This window comes from Pyrus communis, chromosome 6, assembly GCF_963583255.1.
Source record: "Pyrus communis chromosome 6, drPyrComm1.1, whole genome shotgun sequence".
Lineage (NCBI taxonomy): Eukaryota > Viridiplantae > Streptophyta > Magnoliopsida > Rosales > Rosaceae > Pyrus > Pyrus communis.
The window spans coordinates 28,137,575-28,155,695 of NC_084808.1; the positions used below are offsets into that span (position 1 = coordinate 28,137,575).

The window sequence follows — 18,121 nt, forward strand, 5'->3', positions numbered from 1 at the left end:
CGAAACTTGTATTACCATAAATTTGTTATAATATTATATTGTTGTGTGACAGACGTTAAAAAATTAAAAGAAAATTAACGAAAAGTCTAAAAAAATTTTAGTTTTCATAAAAAATGACAAATAAAAATATAGTGAATAGTACCAAGGAAAAGTAAAAATATGATTTTTCGTTAAAAATAAACGATACCAGAAATGTTTGGTTAAAACTCTAAAAAATTAATCGTATTTTCTGAGATGAGTGGAAAAAGGCTGTTTGTTGGAGTTGTTGACGAAGACATTTGTTTGTTGTGTGTAGTCCATGAAAAAGACATAAGTAAGTGCAGGGCATCTTCTTGGGAACTCAATTTGATTGTAAATGCGTTGCATTAGTAATTTGGGAAATTTGGTATTGGTTGCCCCCCTTCATTCGTTTGATTGGTCGGCTTCCACGTTTGGTTTTTCTCGTTTATCCCAAATCCTATCGAGGCCCAAACTAGACAGTAACAAGCACATGCGTTCGTTCTTTTGCACCGACCCATATTTTAAGTAACTCATAGTTTGGAATAAGGAAAATTAATGAAAAAAACTTGAAAACTTTGAGTTTTAATGATAAGGACAAAATAAATAGTAAAGTGAATAGTACCATATTTGACTTTTTAATGTAAAAATATGATTTTTCATTAAAATGAACAGTACCACAGACTTTTCGTTAAAACTCCCTTTAGAATATCGTCTTGTTCAAGATAAAAACACAAGGTTCATATGTGCAAATGTTAAGAAATGGTCCGTGTTCAACCTAGGACTTTGAAGTCTATCGACGAAAAGGAGGTTTTGGTCAAGTCAAACTGCACCAAGATAAAGGGGTTTGCATTTGTTTTTGGTTTGAAATTGTCTTCTTAAGTAAAAGCCACCGAAACAATATGAGTTCGTTTGGATGAGCTTTTAAAATAATCGAAAGTGTTTTTGGTAAAAATATTTTTAGAACTAATTCTTAATAAAAATACATATAAATCCTAGAAATGCACTTAAATGCTTCCTGGAAGGACATAATTGGTGCTTCTTGCTGAAAGCACTTTAAGTGCTTTTGGGATCTAAAAACATTTTCTCTAAAAGCGTTTTCAGTTATTTTAAAAACACATCCAAATAGCAACAAGAGAATACAGCAGTGCGCTTCTACAAAAATATAAATCAAGATTTCAGGAAATTAATAGCTCAAAAATTAATTCAAATATTATCATTCACACTCTAAAAAATTCATTGTGTACTTCTCATTAATAATAGTAATGCTAAAGCTTTATTTTCTCTATACAACTAATCACTTTAATGTCATATTTAATTGTCGTATTTAATTACAAGAAGCTCACGATGCAATTAAATATTTTAATGACTTTGTCTCTGCGTAACAAGTTTCATCGGCTCATAGTAAACATAACATACAGCTCATATTTTTGTTTTAACGAAGCTTTAGACAATTAAGCATCACTGGCTTATGAGAAAGTGAAAGATCAGATCACAAGAAGCCACTTTGGTTGTTTGTTCACGAAACAAACACATCTTATTCAAACTTCAGACAAATGTTACTAATTTAAAGTAGATGACAACGTACAAGGAAAGGGAGAAGAGAGCGAACACATGCTGCCAGAAGAGAAGTGCCGAAGCCTCGCTGACTGCGTAACCCCTCAAGCTCGCAATTGCTCCCAATAAAATTGCACTTGGTGTCGTGTACTGCATCAAAAGCACAAACCTGTACATTGCATCGTCATCGACCAGAAAATTGAGCTTGTCAGCCAATGCCACTATACCAATTCCCACCAGAGGAAGCAGTAAAAGCCTTGCCACAGTTATACCAACAGTTGTCCGGAGGCCGAGTGTAGACTCATTTGGCCCCTCTGCAAGCATACCCCCAAGAATAAGCATCACCGAAGGCACCATTGCACCAGCTAAAATCTCTAAACTGTCTGTGATGAAGGATAGTGGAGCATCCTCTCCAAAGAAAAAAGCTTTTAACACAGGTACTGTCCCGATGATGATAGCCAGTAAAGAGGCGATTGTTGGGGGTTGCATTATGTGCTGTAATGGAGTTTGCTCAGCAACAATTCTCATCCTCCTGACCACCCTAGGTTCAGCCAAACACCTAATTGACCTGGGACTGTTTCCGCCACCTTCTCCCGAGAGATCAACATCTGGCAAAGTGGTCTGTGAAACACTCGAGATGCTTTTGAAAATTCTAGCAATAAAGGGTGTCTTGGAATGCTCGGTTTCTTTTTCTTCAATACCCGGCCATTCAGCTTCTACAAGTAGAGGCCTGCTCATATCGTTAGTTGGTGGTTCGTCCTTCTCACCCCCTTCTTCAACAATCTCATAGTACTCCAACGGAGGCTCCATCATGTGGTAGACAAAGGTATATACAAGAATTACAGCAACCCATTGGGCAAAAGAGACATAAGCCACCCCTCTGGAGTGACAATGCTGTCCAAATGGGTTTTTCGGAGTATGACAGACAGATCCAACAATGGCAAGTGGGAGATTTCCAGTATTCCCAAATGCAGTCATGATAACGGTAAATCTGTTCAACTGTGGGGGAGGACGACATATAATCACCACTAAGTACCCGAGGAAGCAACCAATAAGTGTACTCACTAACACATTAACTGGGATAAACCACCACTGAATAAAGTTTTCAAGTGTAATGGATTCACCTAGTTCGGTAAAGATTAGACAGGGCAAGAACAAGGCGAAAACAAGCTTGCTGAGGAGCTTAAAAGTAGCTCTGGGTATCAATTGAGTTTTCGGGTGCGAAAGAACCAGTCCGATAACTGTGAGGGACAAAAGTTTCATCAAAGGAACTATTGCACTCATCACATCCCCACTATACTCCAAGTTATTTTGATACAATTCCATAAGATACCGAGACATCTTTCCTTTAATTACCAGAAGAACACGTGATATTTCTCTCTGCAATTAGACAAACACAGGTTCGAATTAATAAAACCAGACCAAATAAATTTGGGAATCCACTAGATTGATTCAACACGATATAAAACAAGTATAAAAGGGCGACCCCGTGCCAACAAGGCTCCCTGCTTTATCAGGGTCGGGAGAACGTTTATCATACGCAGTCTTATCCTTGTTTTGCAAAGAGTATGTTTCCACGACTCAAACCTGTGACCTACCGGTCACAAAGTAGCAACCTTTCGGTTACAAAGCATCAACCTTTTCGTGACATGAGCTTGTGCATTATCCGACATATTAAATTACAACATGGGTCGAAAGAATTAAGCACTTAACACCAACCAAATACAAAAGATTAGCATTTGTTCCAAATTCTTTCACTAATCACAACCTACCCTAAACCCAATTAAGATACAAGTACACCAAAAGGATTTAACAGATTATCACTAACCAAATCAAAATTCTACGAAAACGGAACATGGGTTCCAAGGATTTTCACAAACCTTAACGAACCCAGAAACAAAAAGTAGGTAATTCAGTATACATCAAAATTTAACCTAAATATCAACGAAATTGCAGTGCTCAGAGACAGAGACTTACAGACAGAGATGATCTAATTGAAGAGGACTGAAGGATAAGCTTGACGGCGGGGCGGCGGCGGTTAAGACTGTCGGAGAAAGATTGCCGGCGAATGCCTTGACAAACCAAACCTGAACCAAATAATACTCAATTATGACTAATCCTCGTCAACCTACAGAAAATGAGTTGTCTTTTCTTTTCTCAGAAAAAAAGGAACAAATAATTATTGATAGGTTTTTTTTTTTTTTCTTTGTCGGGTGGGCATTATGTGGTGCTGATGGAAGGAAGGGTGGTTTGGGAACTGAGATATTTTGCTGTATTTTTCGGCTTCGTATGTGGGCTTAAAATTGGACTTCAAGTCTATGGGCTTCATTCAGCTGTATTTTTGGGCTTGTAAAAATTGGGCTTCAAGTATGTGGGCTTAAAATTGGACTTCAAGTCTATGGGCTTTATTCAAGCTGACTTGTGTTATGGGCCGTGGTTTTTGAAATACTAAGTTAAATAAAATGAAATTAAAAAAAAAAAAAATTTAATTGGTGCTGGCTATGGGGTTCGAACCCATGCGCACTTATGTGCAGAAGATCTTAAGTCTTCCCCCTTAACCTCTCGGGCAAACCAGCTGATAATTTTTTTAATATCAAAGCTCGCTTATATATATATATATATATATATATATTTATTTATTTATTTATTTGATTGAACAATTTTTTTCTCATTTGCTAACAATCTAAAACGGCACCACAACGTAATGAACACCCTTAATAAAACTCTCTTAGATAATTACGGTTATCTGACGAGTTTAGAGGATGTTTACTTACATGAATGAATATCTAAAGTATCGATTTGATTCTATTCAAAATTATATTATGCGTTTACTCATTTCTTATTAAAATTAAGTATGCCAAAATAATTCGTTGATATCTCATACCTAAAACAAACTAGGTATAATTCTCATTCAGCAGTTTTCTTGAAGCGTATAGTTTTTCTTGGTGGTTGTTAATGCAAGGATACTGCCATTCATTAGCTCTTAACAAATATATTGGTCATAGTGTCTTATTTTGATTGGTTGATTGTCAACTGTAGTTAGCTTGAATCAGTTGGGTCTGTGTCAGGAATTTAATCATTGGTTTAGAGTTGTTGCTAATTGAGATTAAGCTAGAGATTAGCTCCATAAACTTGGGATTGCTCTCTGTGCCAAGTATGAATTGTAATCTTGTTTTAATGAATACATTCTTCTTCTATGTACAATTGAGCAACACATCATAATTTATTACCCGAGCGCATCAAAATAAGTACATGTAATTTTGTTATCAGAGCGCATCATAATCGTATATTAAATCATAAATAACATTGCCATGAATTAAAGTTTAAAAAGTTAAAAAAATTAAGATCATTTTTTCATGCACAAAGATTGAGTGCAACCCTCATCCCCAATTTTAATAGTACATCTCGACAAAGTAAAAAAAAAAAAAAGTAAGAAATAATCATGAGTAATTGGATAAGGTAATTCTCTCTCTCTCTCTAATTTTTCTTTCATTTCCTTCTATTTAAACGCTTAAATAAAAATTAAGTCACATTATTATTTGGTTTTACTTTCTCTGTAGAGAGAAAGAAGAAGAGGAAACTAAGAGAGGAGGACAGGAAACTAAGAGAGGAGGAGAGGGAGAGGAGAATAATAGGAAGGGGGAGGGAATCCAACTCAAATAATATTTAGCTATTCAAGAATGAGTTGGAATTCCTACTTAAAATTCTTCTTGTTTGAATCACAAAGTTTTGTGCGTATGATCAGAACCGTTCATATTATCAATCACTCTATAAAGATCATCTCTGAAAAAAATTTAATTAAAACAAATGTCGTTTATTCAATCTATTGTAGTAAATACACAGACAATTCATAATACTTTGATTAATTCCGTTTATTTGTTTTTATACAATTCGATAACTAAACGATATTAATCATTGAATATAAAATAATTTATAATATGAATAATTTGAATTATAAACATAAAACTCTATAAATTAGTAATTTTAAGTAAGAATTCGTACCGAACTCCACTTCGCTGATAAAAGGCCGGGAAAAGATAAAGAAAAAATAGGTGAAATGACAAGTCGGAGCACATTTACATATATGGGGAATGAGATTCCCTGATTGTCCTGGTTGCATTATATGTAGAAAGAAGAAATAAAGAGCACAGCAATAAGAGTGCGTGAGTGAGACAGAGAGTACTGGCAGACACTACAAGTCACCATAAACATCGATAAGCTTCCCCGATCTGCCAACGTGCGCTCTGTTATTTCTGGGAAAACTCCACATTACGTAACAACTCCTTGTTTTGAAATATTCTCTCTTTTCTGCACATAACCAAAAGACTTGTTCATGTAGCTAGCCCTGCATCTAGCCTCCGGGGAATGAAATGGTTGGAAAGGAACTAGAATAGTTGGGGACTTGGGATTGGAGAGAACAAGCCTTTCTTCTTTTTTGGTTACCAAATAACTAAACTAGCCTTCGAGATCTCTCCTATTTAACGGTTGCCATTCTCAGCTGAGATTGAGGAGAGGAATCAACCACATCTTCTGTACACAGTAGTACAAGTACGAAAAGAGAATATAATCTATTTACACATTAGGCCTTGCGCTGCGTAGAGAAAGATTCTCTATTATCCTAATCTTTCTACCCTTTCATGCTCTACTATTTGAACGATCACGATTAAACTATGTCAATATCTTATATTGATTTTTTTATAGAGATAATAAGACAAAAAACAATATGTGAGATGAGAGGATAAAAGGGAATAAGAATAGGAGGGTAGATAATCATCCTTTGTGCTGCGTAGCTTGAGCATCAGCTAGCTTTCAGTTTTTTGCAACGTTATTATTATGAATAGTGTTATCCGCACATTTATTTTTATATATCAAACAATCAATTTTTTATTATCAAATCAAATAAATTGAAATAAATTAATAAATAAAAATTAACAAGTGTAAAAGATAAAAAGAAATATGTGAATAGTACTAATCATATTAATGTATAACAAAGAATTAAGTGATGACTATGATGACGAATTAACTGACAATTTTGGATTGTGGATATATACAGTGCCTTCTCGAGTAATAGTATACTAGTTTTTTGTCACGCGATCATAAATGTGACAATTTGTTTTTTAACATTTTATTCTTCATTATTTATTTTTAATGTTTGCTTGGATTTTTTTTTTAAATTAAATTGTTTTAATTTAGAATTCTAATTTGGAAGGGGTATTTTAGAAATATTGAAAGCTTCACAATTTTCGTGTAATTACATCATTTCCAGTCTGTTTGCCGATTATCAATTGGTAATTTGGTATTGTGCTGAATGCATGTTATCGAGTCCCTTCTTGGCAAGGTTTAGAACATAACTTTGCGGCTGAAAAATGAGCAGCAACTCTTGTTGTTGGCCAAATATAGATGGACACATGTTCAAGTAATTGATTTTTTAATTACAGATTAGATACATGTCAGTTTGTAATTGGCTAGGAGTAGGAGATGCTGTTGATTTTTTTAACAACCAAATTCTGTCCCAAGGTTTATGAGCAATTGTAGGAAAACATGACGATAAAGCTTTGCAGTAACTCTGTATTTAACGTAGGCTCTTGTATTCTAGAAAAAAAAAAAAAAGGGGGTAAACAATAATATATATATATATATATATATATATATAAAAGAGGTCATTTTTATTTTTAGTGTAATGATCTGTTTTACACTAAGGGAGGAGATAGTTTGGTTAAGTCACACAATGGACAACCTAATTTGGTATCAAATTCGTCATCCACGATATTCAAATCTAAGTCCTCTCATTTACAAGTGAATAAGAATAGTACCAGATTGTAGTACTGAGTAACATATATAAAAGGTCTTATACGGCAAAAAAATTGTTTAAACGATAAGGGCAAGTCTTTGATAGTCTGGACTACCAAGTAGTTAGAATTTATATTAATTAAATTGATAAATAATTAAAAATAGTATTATTTTTCAATTTAATTTTGACCGTCCATTCTCGTATTACTGAATAGTCTGAACTACTATAAAAAATTACATACGATTGTCCTAAAACTATTACATTATTCTACACTAAAACAAAATCTCTATTAAGAAGCTGCTCTTGCATGTTCGCAAAATGATTTTAAATTGAACACTTTGGCTAAGGCAAGCATAAAAAATTAAGGGAATTTTAACAAAAAACTCTCGGTATTATTTATTTTAACGAAAAATCATATTTTTATACTAAAAAATAAATTTTGGTACTATTTATTTTACCCTTTATTTTATCTTTATCATTAAAATTTAAAATTTTAAACTCTTTTCATTAATTTTCCTTAAAATTAATTGACATCAACATGCTAAGAATTTTTTTTCATATATATGATATGGTGGTGGTTTTGTATGTGAAGTCATTTTAAATGAATTTTAACAGTTATATTGAATAAATCAAGTAAAAACAATTGACATGAGAAGTTGAAATGGGCGTGGGTTTATAACACTTGTTTTTGGGTAAGAATTAATCTCAGCTGTACATGTATGTACAGTTGTGGCAGCCTTAGAGCCTTGAGATCTAAGAGTTGATCAGACAAGATTTTGTGGTGATCGATCCAGCTGTCCCATGAGATATAAAATTAGCTAGCTAGGGCAGCAGAGATGGTACGAAATTAGGAGAGAGTTGTCTTGTTTGAGTTGAAAGGGCCTTGAAAATTTTCAAACATGATATGAATGCGGTGCCCTTTCCCTCTGCCCTAAATCTCTTTCCAGTACTGCTTCATAGATCTACATGTCGGCGTTTTCACCTTATTATGTTTATATATACCCTCGCCTTCATCTTCTTTCCCTTACCTTTCCATTTTCTCAGCTATTAGTTCTCTCCTTTCCCTGAATTATGTATATACATATATAGAAATATTCATGTGTAGTTTTAGTGAGCAAGCATGCCTTTTCTATCTGATCAAAACAACTTGTAATTGTTTGCGTGCGTGCATGCAAACCCCATATTATGTGGTGTATTTGCTTCATGAATTCAATCCCTAGGGTTTTATATACGATCTTACATGTGTGGTGGCCTTATGTATATATATGAAAGGAGCTCTTCTTCAGTCCAGTCCGGGGCAGTTTAAGGGCTGACACTCAGCTGCTGACTCGTTGGTTCAAGAACTCATCGTGCAAATGCTAAAAGAAGTGGTGTGTTTCTGATCCAACGAAGCAGGAGCTGAGAGGTTGGTTATTGCTGTCGCGTCTTGGACTGAAGGGAGCTCCTTACCTAATTATTCACTCTACAACTTCATACTGATATTCTTGGTAAAGGATTGACTAATTACTCGATTTATAAATTGATTTTCTTGACTCTAATCTACTTTGCAGTAGCAAGCAGAAGTTAAGAGATATGAGATGCCTCTGGGAAGAACCTAATTTTTCTGGATATACGACAGGATGAGGAGCTTTCTTTGAAGAACGATCTTTGAGAATGCTACAGAAGCTGCAACCGCCTAGCTTGAACCCACTTACTGGACTCACTTTTCCAGCTGGAGCTTAGGTCGATGTATTGTATGGCAAATTAAGAAAAGATCGAACATATGTATATACGACTCATGTATTTTTCCGTTGTGAGTTGTTTTTAATGAACTGGTGTAGCCAGTTAAATCTATTATGTCTTCCTATGACCTGATTTCGAGGCTTCAATTTATAATAAAAATACGAAATTATCAGATTAATGAAGATTGAAGAGTAGTGTTTAAATATTTGATTAAAATTTTTTACTTAATCAACCAGTCTCGCGATTATCGTTAATGGAAGAATTAAGGAATCAAATAACTATAGAATGAAAAAAATAGGGACATGAAATAGTATGAACACCTCCCTAATTAATCAAATATCTGAGACTGGATTATTTCATTACGAATTTTATTAGTTTTATTACAGATTACATACAAATAAATGCAGAAAAAACTATGAAGGGAGTCCATTCCTTCTCTTTCATTCTCATTATTGTTCGGTAAACCAACGTAAGAATAATCCTTTGGAACTTGGAAGTTGGCCTGTATTCATTATAGTTGCTTTTCTCCCCTCTAATAATTAACATAGTCTAAAAGCTACTGTCAAGAGTTTATGGAAAGTTTATAAGAGTCAGTCCTTAGCATTTCTCTTCTAGCAATCATAGTATTGCTAGTTGCTCATCCACCCTTGAGGCCGTTTTTCAGTGGGACTATTTTTGTGCTTCTTATTAAAATTAAAAGAAGATATTGACAACTTATATAAGAGAGTTATTAATATACTGAAAGTGTTACAATACATATTATTATATAATTGATGAGATATTTAGAAAAATAACTTTTTTTTTATTGTATAATAATACGTGATATATTGCTTTCTTGTCAGAGCACACCAATACTTTTTTCAAATAATTATATATTGATAAATTTCAATAAACATTCAGCATTGGTTAATTTTTTTTTTTTTATCAGTGTCGGTCCGACTTCTCTTAAATAAAAGGACTTCTTAGTTCTAGTTATTTTATTCAATAATATATCAAGATCGGTGCAATTGTTCGAAACACACTCATGGGGAGGAACCTATCAATATAAAATAAGTCAAGTTATGGAATTGTATTGGCCGTTGATTTGGTACGCATCCACGGTAATTCCTCAATCATTTGCAAAAATGTACATTTTTGTTAAAAAATAATAATATTTGAGTGCCGACCAAAGCTATAAAAATTAAAATATTGAGTGGACCATGATAACAACGGACATGGATCCTCTCCGGATCTAGTGGTCTTAATCTATCAAGTTCAATCATCTAGACTTTTGAAATTTGATATAATAACTACAAATAAAGACGCACTTTAAAAGTTAAAATAACTTTAATCCATGTCCGATAACAACGGCCGAGTCTGCTTGTTAATGATTAACAGTCAAATCCCCAGCTGCCCTCACTTCAAGCGTCCAAGATGAGAACTGTAACGCGCCGTTTCAAACTGATATAAAGCGATATGCCAAAATCATAATGGGTGGATGATCCAAAAGGTATTAGACTGATTTTTGTGCATATTTTTGTATATGCCTATTATGCGTTAATATTAGAAATTTAATGTGCAGAAATCACTTTTTTGTATATTAATTTGATACATAATATGGGTTATATACAAGGTAACATGCATCTTAATATGGTTATTGAGGAAAAAGAAATTAGAAGAATCGGGCCTTCCTTGAAGAGTGGATGAAAGAACTTGGAAAAAGAACTTATATCATTAATTAATTTGGAGACCTGCATATCTATGTATTAATTTGTACAAAAAAATTAATATTAGGGAGACTTTGGATGCGATTTTTAATTATGAATATTCTTTGATTGAAACATTGTTGATTTTTAATTTTTGATTGAGATTCCTGAAATTAATGTGATAATTTATTTCTATGTACGTTACTATATTTTTTAAATTAAAAATTAGAAATTTTAGTTGTTTATATAAATGAGATTTTAAATAAAAAACCATAATTTGTGGGATTAAAAATATTAAAACATAAATATACTATTGTGTGTGTATAACATGGGTACATTCATTAAAATTAACCAAAAAATTTATTGTATCAAAACATGCGTACATTCTTCAAAATCACAAAAAAAAAAACGATATTAGGCTTAATAACATTAGTAAATTTCTTCGATTAAACTTAACATTGATACATTTTAAAATCAAAGAAAACAGAATGTACACATATAAATTTAAAAATTGATTAGAAAAAAATTGAATAGATTTTATATAAAAAAAACGGGTACATTTTACATATAACAAATTGGTATATTTAAGAATGAATACATTTTGGGCGTGTTTGTTTGGCCACCTTAAGTTTCACTGGATTGGACTACTTGGGTAGGATTATAATTCTATGTTTGGTGCAAGCCGGGATTAAGTCGAACTCGTGCCAACTAAATCCTTCGTTAGCTGGGCTTAGCGAGAGCCCCCAAAAAGGAGGGGATTGCTAGTTCTGTTTCCCCGCTTCCCTTCACTTTGCCTCACCCCACGCCTGAGAAGTTGCCCTTGCACTGTCTTTCTCCCCACCTCTCTCTCGTATGTCCAGAAGATCTCCAAGTCTGCAAGACTGGGTTTGACAGAAACAATTCAAACGAATCTAAAAGTCCAAGTCTACAAGACTCGATTTGTAGGTATTTTCCCCTTTTCTCGGTTTTCGAATCGATTTTTCTAGGATTTGATTTTTTTGTATTCTCGAATCTTTTTTTCTGGGATTCGATTTTCCTTCTGAGTGGAATTCCTTATTGTGTTTCTAAATTGTGAACAGGATAAAGGGTTCTGGGTTAGGTACTTTGCGTTCTCTCTCGAAGGATTACAACTACTGAGGGTTTCAAAATATTTTATGGAAGGTCGAGAAGGAAGTTGTTATTGTTAATTGAAGAGCTATTCAGCTACAAATCTTCAAGTAACTACTTGAGCAGAAAATAAATAGAGGACTTATGAAGGAGATGTACTCTCATATATCAAGAAAATGATTTTGTGAATTGGGTTGCGTTTGATTTGTGAAACGAGGGTCGGATTTGCGAGTTGTCTTTGAAATACCAAATTGAAGGATTTGATTTTTCTGGGATATTAGAGCTTTTGAGCAATTTGGAGTGGTTGATCAAATTGAATGATTTCAGTTGTTCTGCTTTTTCCAGGATAACAAGATGAAGGATTTCGTTTAGTTTTGATTTTTTTGGAATTTGGTTAATTGTGCAGAAACTTTCGATGTTGGGGTTCACTTTCATTGGATAAGAATATTTTGCGACGTATCATTTTTTTTTTAATCATTATTTTACTCTTAGTCATACATTGCACCAAACGTTTTACTAAATTAGTCTAATTTAGTCTAGTCTAAGGCAGTTCAGCTTAGTTCCTGAAACTAGTCCAGTCCAAGATAGTCCAATGCAACAAACGCACCATTTAAGATTAAAAAGTTTTATATGAATGGGTACACATAATTAGCATGAGTACATTTAACAAAATAAAAAGTACAAATAAAAAAAATATATATATATGGGTGCAAATACAAATAAACTTTAAAAAATATGAGCACAAAAAGATATTAACATATGGTACAAATTAAAACTTAAAAGAAAATTGGTACAAGTTAAAAAAGAATTACAAATTAAAAATGGATACAAACTAAAATTAAAAATATATGATAAAAATTTTAATCATAAATATAAATATACTAATTGTAACATTTTAAACATTAAATGAATATATTTAGAAATAAAAAAATATTTTCTTATTGAAATAATTAATGATATTATTAATACCCAAAGACCTTCATCAAAAATTAAAAAGGAATAGAATTTTAATGAATAAAGTAACAAAATGAAGGATGAAAACCTAATTTCTGCTTAATATTATCTATAGCCGCTAGTGAAGATCAACCCCCTTTGCGAGCTCCAAAAAATGGAAGAAAACCGTAAGCGTTGAAGTAGGCACGCTCAAAACGATCAAAGCCAAGAATGCCAAAGCAAAACTCGGCCTGGTATTCATCAACTGGGACTGCAAGAGGCCCATGACTTGGCATATAAACGAATCGTAGATGGTGTAATATCGATTCTCCCAGTCCATCCAATCCGACGGAGGCTCGTAGTTCCTCTCCACCATCTTCATCTCGTGAACTCTCTTCCGGAGAACAATCATGTTCTCGTCCACCAGCCTGCTGCTGTAGTTTTGGTAGTACTTGTCTGCATGATCAGCTCCTTTTCTACTCGATGCAAAAACCCTAGTTGAAGAAACGTTCCGGTTTGGGTTTCGGGTTGTGCCGGAAATCGGGTGGAACGAAAAGACGTTGGAGTAAGAAGAAGAAGAGGAAAGCAGTGAAGTTGCTACCATTGTTTTCTATGGTGTTTGAGAAATGGGAAGATTTGTGTACTTGAAATTTGATATGCGATTTTGTGGTGGAGGCACTTATATATATATATATATATATAGGCCTAATTATGCTGCTAATAAAATAATAATAACGGATGAATAATTGGAGAGAAGATTCTAATTTTGTAGATTAAAGAGAAAAGGAGGTGGGGCATGTGAGATTTACAACTCACGAGGCACTCTGAGTAGCTAAGAAACCGGGAAAAGTGCGATGGAGGCTTAACCGTGTTTTCATATTTTAAGGGACAACTGCAGTTTTTCGACGCGTTATTTACGTCTGAGATTCGAAGTTTAACTCCTGTCACATCATGTACAGATTGAGACCGTGGGATGGAATCGGATGGACAGCACGAATTTAATCTTCAATCTTATTCAATTGACTTGTGAAAAAAATTTGTCACTTCAATATATTAGACAAATCAAGTAAATAAAATTATATTCACATAGAATATTTTTTTATAAAAAAGAAATATGATGCGAGATTTGCTTACTTATGGTATTGTAGGCAACATTGCCTACTTTGAGAGAGTAGTCGAAATTGACAAACTCAATTTTTTATACCATTGGGGTTACTTTTTGCATATGTAGTTCATCAAAATGAGTTTGTCTATTCCATTATATACAAAATTGAAGACGCTAGCATTAAAGTTTAGAAAAATCGTCATAAATAATCAATTTTCAAATTCTAAACGCTAAAGTGGATTAATTAGTTTTTAATACATCATTGAAATTTAATTTTTATATTGTCAGTATTCACACTATATCAACAACATTTAATTGATATGTCTGGATATTCTTCTTAATTCGTAGAAGAACTACAATTTGATTTCTTATCATTTTAGACAATTTCCTATACCATATCATGTATAAAAAAAAATAAGAAAAAAGTTGGCATAGGGAGTCGGGAACTGGAAGTTACATTTGCCTAAGAGCAGTTTCACCCTAGCCTCATAGGTTGGCACCTGGCCCAAAAAATGGATTGGCTTCCCTTGTTTTTGCTCCATCCCAGCCCAAGCCAGGCCACAGGTCGGCCTAGAATCGACAGACCCATGGGACGACCCATCTGACTTCATGCTGACGCCAACGTGACGTTGCTGGCCATTTAATTTTTTTTTTTTTTTTTGCGCAAGGCGCACATTGCCGAAAGGAAATCAGAGGCGAGCCTGCTTGAGCAGGCGCACTAAACCAAACTAATGGGAGGCCACGTGGCTTGTCTTGGGCCGTTGGATTTCCAACGGCTAGTTTTCTGAACTGTTGGATTTTCAACGGTCAAAATTTTTTTGAATTTGACATCCAATGGCTAGTGACGTGGCTTGATCTGGACCATCCGATCTAGAGATCAACGGTCCATGTTTTCCCCCTTGAAATTAAAAAAAAAAGGAACAACGGTCAAAATTATGACAGTTGGCCATGTGTCAATGCATAGGCTATTAAATTTGAATCTTGTTCAAATCCAACGCTCCAGATTAATTACCTAAATTAAAATGTATAAAAAATTAATTAAAACTTGTTAAAAAATACAGAAAAATTTTATGTTATTTTTCTATAAATACCTAAACCTCATCTTGCACCGTACACCACATTTCAATATTTTCAACATTTTTTACCAAAGCTTTCATATAATTTTTTAGAGAAAAAAATGACTACGTGGAAGTTCATCAAAGATGTTACGTTGTGTGAATGATGAGTTCACACTACTCGCTTCCAAAATGATATTTTTGGCTAATTTTCTATCGCCATAAGCTCATTGCCACACACTTGGACAATTTTTTTCAAGTCTAGTGCATGCAGTCGATGCTTCCAATCATGGCAGGGAAGCCTTGCATCTCACCCTTCCTCAGAAGCCTTCGCATGTCCCTTGGTGTGGGTTTCCGGAAGTACTCATTGGTGTAGAGGGCTTCAATTGCAGAGCAAAACTGCATCAGGGACTCCAGAACAATTGTTTCTCCCATCCTCGTGATCTCATCCACTTGATCTGCAGATGCTCCATATGCAAGCATTTGCAAGACAGGCGTAATTTTTTGCTCAGGAAGAAGACTTAGAACATTAAAAGCATCATCTTTTTGCACAAAGTATGGATCATGGTTACAAACAACACTCATGATTTTGTCGAACAAACTTCGTTGCATTCTAAAACGACTTCTAAAAACTTGATCATGGAATATGTTGTTGGGAATAAAATAATCTTCTAAGAGATCTTTACCTCGTCTTTCCCTTTTTTTTATCGAAGTTTACGGCACGTCTGGGTTTGGCTATTTGACCCGCAACTTCCATGACACGGCGAGAATGTGAGGCCCTCTGCCTTCTATGGTCATCATCCTCATCCTTCCCTATTGCGAAAACCTCATCTCCACCTTCACCTTCCTCGAGATTGACCAATTATTCCTATTGTGCCAACAATCCTTTATGTTGCTCCTCAAACTGTTTATACACTCTCCTTGAAGAAAACATTGTAAGAACTCAAGATTTAAAAACGATGAAGAAGGATTCAAAAAGAAGGATTAAGTTTGGTGTGAGGATGGATGTAGGGATGTAGGGTTTATATGGACAAAAAAAGAAATGATGAGGTTCTGGACAATGTCATGTGACACTATGTGATTGGTTAAAAATCTTATCGAAATTTTGGCTAAATTATTGTAAACAGATCGTGACACGTGGCGCGTCGAGATTGGTTGAAAATATATCTACAAAATAGTATGTTTGGCTAATGACACGTGGCGTGACAAGATTGGTTGAAAATCTTATCGAAATCTTGGCTAAATTATTGTAAACAGATAGTGACACGTGGCACGTTAGGATTGGTTGAAAATCTTAGTGGAAATCTATTCACAAAATAGTACGTTCGGATAATGACACGTGACGTGACAAGATTGTTATCCGAAATTAAAACTATTTTATTGATTTATTAATTTATAAAAAATTTAAATTTTTTTATATGGGCAGGATGCCAGCGCATTTTGTAGGAGTGGATATCATTTGTGCCAGATCATTTTTTAGACTTTGTGTTTGTGCATTTTTTAGGAGTGGAGATGCATTTGGTCTATTACTGTTCATTGGATTCTATTACTATTTACTGAATGAATTAAATGGATTGAATGCTAACGTATTTTTTAAGGATGAACTTGCTCCAATATGCATCTTGTTTCCTTCCTTGAACATACAAACAAATAAAAGGAAGTTTCGTTTATTATATTGTAAATTATCGGGGAGGTTCTTGGGAGTTGAATTTGGAGACCCCACCGGCGCGGTTGTGTCGACTTGGACGGCGATTATATTGTTACTTATTTGGTACTCATAAAACTTGATTATTTATAATTATGTTTGTTTGTTTTTTTTAATTTTTGGACAAACAAATACAAATGAAGACTGAAGTGGAAGCCACCAGCAAGAACATACAAATTCCAAAACTTATTACTTACTGGTTAATTACAGGTTGCTTAACTGAAAACGAGGAGAACCCTAATATAATTGAGGAAGCTGATTAATTTCCAGCAGCAGCAACACCCACCTGGAAAAACAAAAAACGTACGTATAGCAAACAAGGAAAATACTTTTGGCATTAATGATGATTTCAAGATTCCCATAAAATGCTATTTGATGAATCAGGAACTCGTTTGAAGTTCGGGAAAAAGTACCGCTAAAACAAGGGCTAGTTAATTGGGGGTTTGTGAGTCGAAATTGGATTGTATTGCATGTCCTGAACTACAAGTTATCACTATATGAAACATATCTAATGAAATTTTGTTTTTGGTGAAAAATAACTAATAGAAATTAGTAATGCTATAAAGATTAAATTTGTAAACAAAATTTGTTAAACTAAATAATATAGAAGTTGATGATTGATAAACACGTTCATTTTCTATTGATGACACATCATTTAGTAATTTAGTTTCATTAGCATTATCCAATACAAACTAATTTGATATAGATACACGAGCGATCAATTTTCCAAAAATATAAAATTTTAAATAAATAATTAGTACGTGTATCTATTTACAGAAGCCAATGACGCCATGCATGCATGAACTAAAAGTGAATATTCCCATTGGCTAAGATCCCCTTGAAAATGTCCAGCAACGGGAACATCAAAGCAGCCGCGGATACGGGCACGCTGAGTGTAACAAGAGCAAGCATTCCCAACGCCACGCTAGGCCTAGTGTTCATCAACTGGGATTGCAGCAACCCCACGCCTTCGCAGATGTCCGAGTTGTAGTGTGCATAATATTGCTTCTCCCACAGCATCCAGTTCGACGGCGGTTGGTGATCATCGTCCTGCATCTCCGCGTCGTGAATTCGCATTCGAAGCACAATCATGTCCTCGTCCACAAGTCTGCCGTCGTAGTTATCATGACCACGCGACGACGCAGAAATCGTCATAGGACAACGCCTAAGCCCTATTTCCAACAACCCCGTCTTTCGGTTACTGCCGGAATTGAGATGCCGCGGCGGTGGCAGAGCTGGGTGGTGAGCAGAGATTAGCATTGCTGTAGACATGGTTACAAAGCTTGCAGCTTTTCCAAAGTTTGATGTATGTTTTTGTTTACCAACAAGGCACGTACAAGGTACATATATATAGATGCTACCAATGTGAGAGAGAGAGAGAGAGAGACCGCGTAGGAGTGACATGTGACAAATTGCGCGTGGCTTTTTTGGGGTTGGATTCCTTGAACTTGAAGATGATTTGGC

At 34.5% G+C, this 18,121-nt stretch overlaps 4 protein-coding genes, 1 long non-coding RNA gene and 1 other non-coding gene across 6 annotated transcripts; 1 reads left to right on the forward strand and 5 right to left on the reverse strand.

Moving 5' to 3' along the window:
- Window positions 1–1,339: 1,339 nt before the first annotated feature.
- Window positions 1,340–3,743, reverse strand: LOC137736877 (protein PIN-LIKES 2-like). The gene is made up of 2 exons (XM_068476181.1): window positions 3,532–3,743; window positions 1,340–2,934 (listed from the first exon to the last, which is right to left on the reverse strand). Exon 2 carries the CDS (start codon window positions 2,893–2,895, stop codon window positions 1,546–1,548), a length of 1,350 nt encoding a protein of 449 aa, XP_068332282.1. The 5' UTR covers window positions 2,896–2,934; window positions 3,532–3,743; the 3' UTR covers window positions 1,340–1,545.
- Window positions 3,744–4,047: 304 nt separating this feature from the next.
- Window positions 4,048–4,130, reverse strand: TRNAL-UAA (transfer RNA leucine (anticodon UAA)). Its single transcript has one exon. It is a non-coding gene; the product is annotated as a tRNA-Leu (tRNA).
- A 4,178-nt stretch (window positions 4,131–8,308) lies between these two features.
- On the forward strand, window positions 8,309–9,245 carry LOC137737851 (uncharacterized). Its single transcript, XR_011068845.1, has 2 exons — window positions 8,309–8,832; window positions 8,964–9,245. It is a non-coding gene; the product is annotated as an uncharacterized lncRNA (long non-coding RNA).
- Window positions 9,246–12,788: 3,543 nt separating this feature from the next.
- LOC137736438 (uncharacterized) lies at window positions 12,789–13,441 on the reverse strand. Its single transcript, XM_068475705.1, has one exon. The coding sequence runs from the start codon at window positions 13,394–13,396 to the stop codon at window positions 12,932–12,934; it is 465 nt and encodes a 154-aa protein (XP_068331806.1). The 5' UTR covers window positions 13,397–13,441; the 3' UTR covers window positions 12,789–12,931.
- A 1,772-nt stretch (window positions 13,442–15,213) lies between these two features.
- Window positions 15,214–15,537, reverse strand: LOC137736378 (uncharacterized). Its single transcript, XM_068475656.1, has one exon. The coding sequence runs from the start codon at window positions 15,535–15,537 to the stop codon at window positions 15,214–15,216; it is 324 nt and encodes a 107-aa protein (XP_068331757.1).
- A 1,924-nt stretch (window positions 15,538–17,461) lies between these two features.
- On the reverse strand, window positions 17,462–17,929 carry LOC137736379 (uncharacterized). The gene has a single exon (XM_068475657.1). The coding sequence runs from the start codon at window positions 17,927–17,929 to the stop codon at window positions 17,462–17,464; it is 468 nt and encodes a 155-aa protein (XP_068331758.1).
- Between the last annotated feature and the right edge of the window lie 192 nt (window positions 17,930–18,121).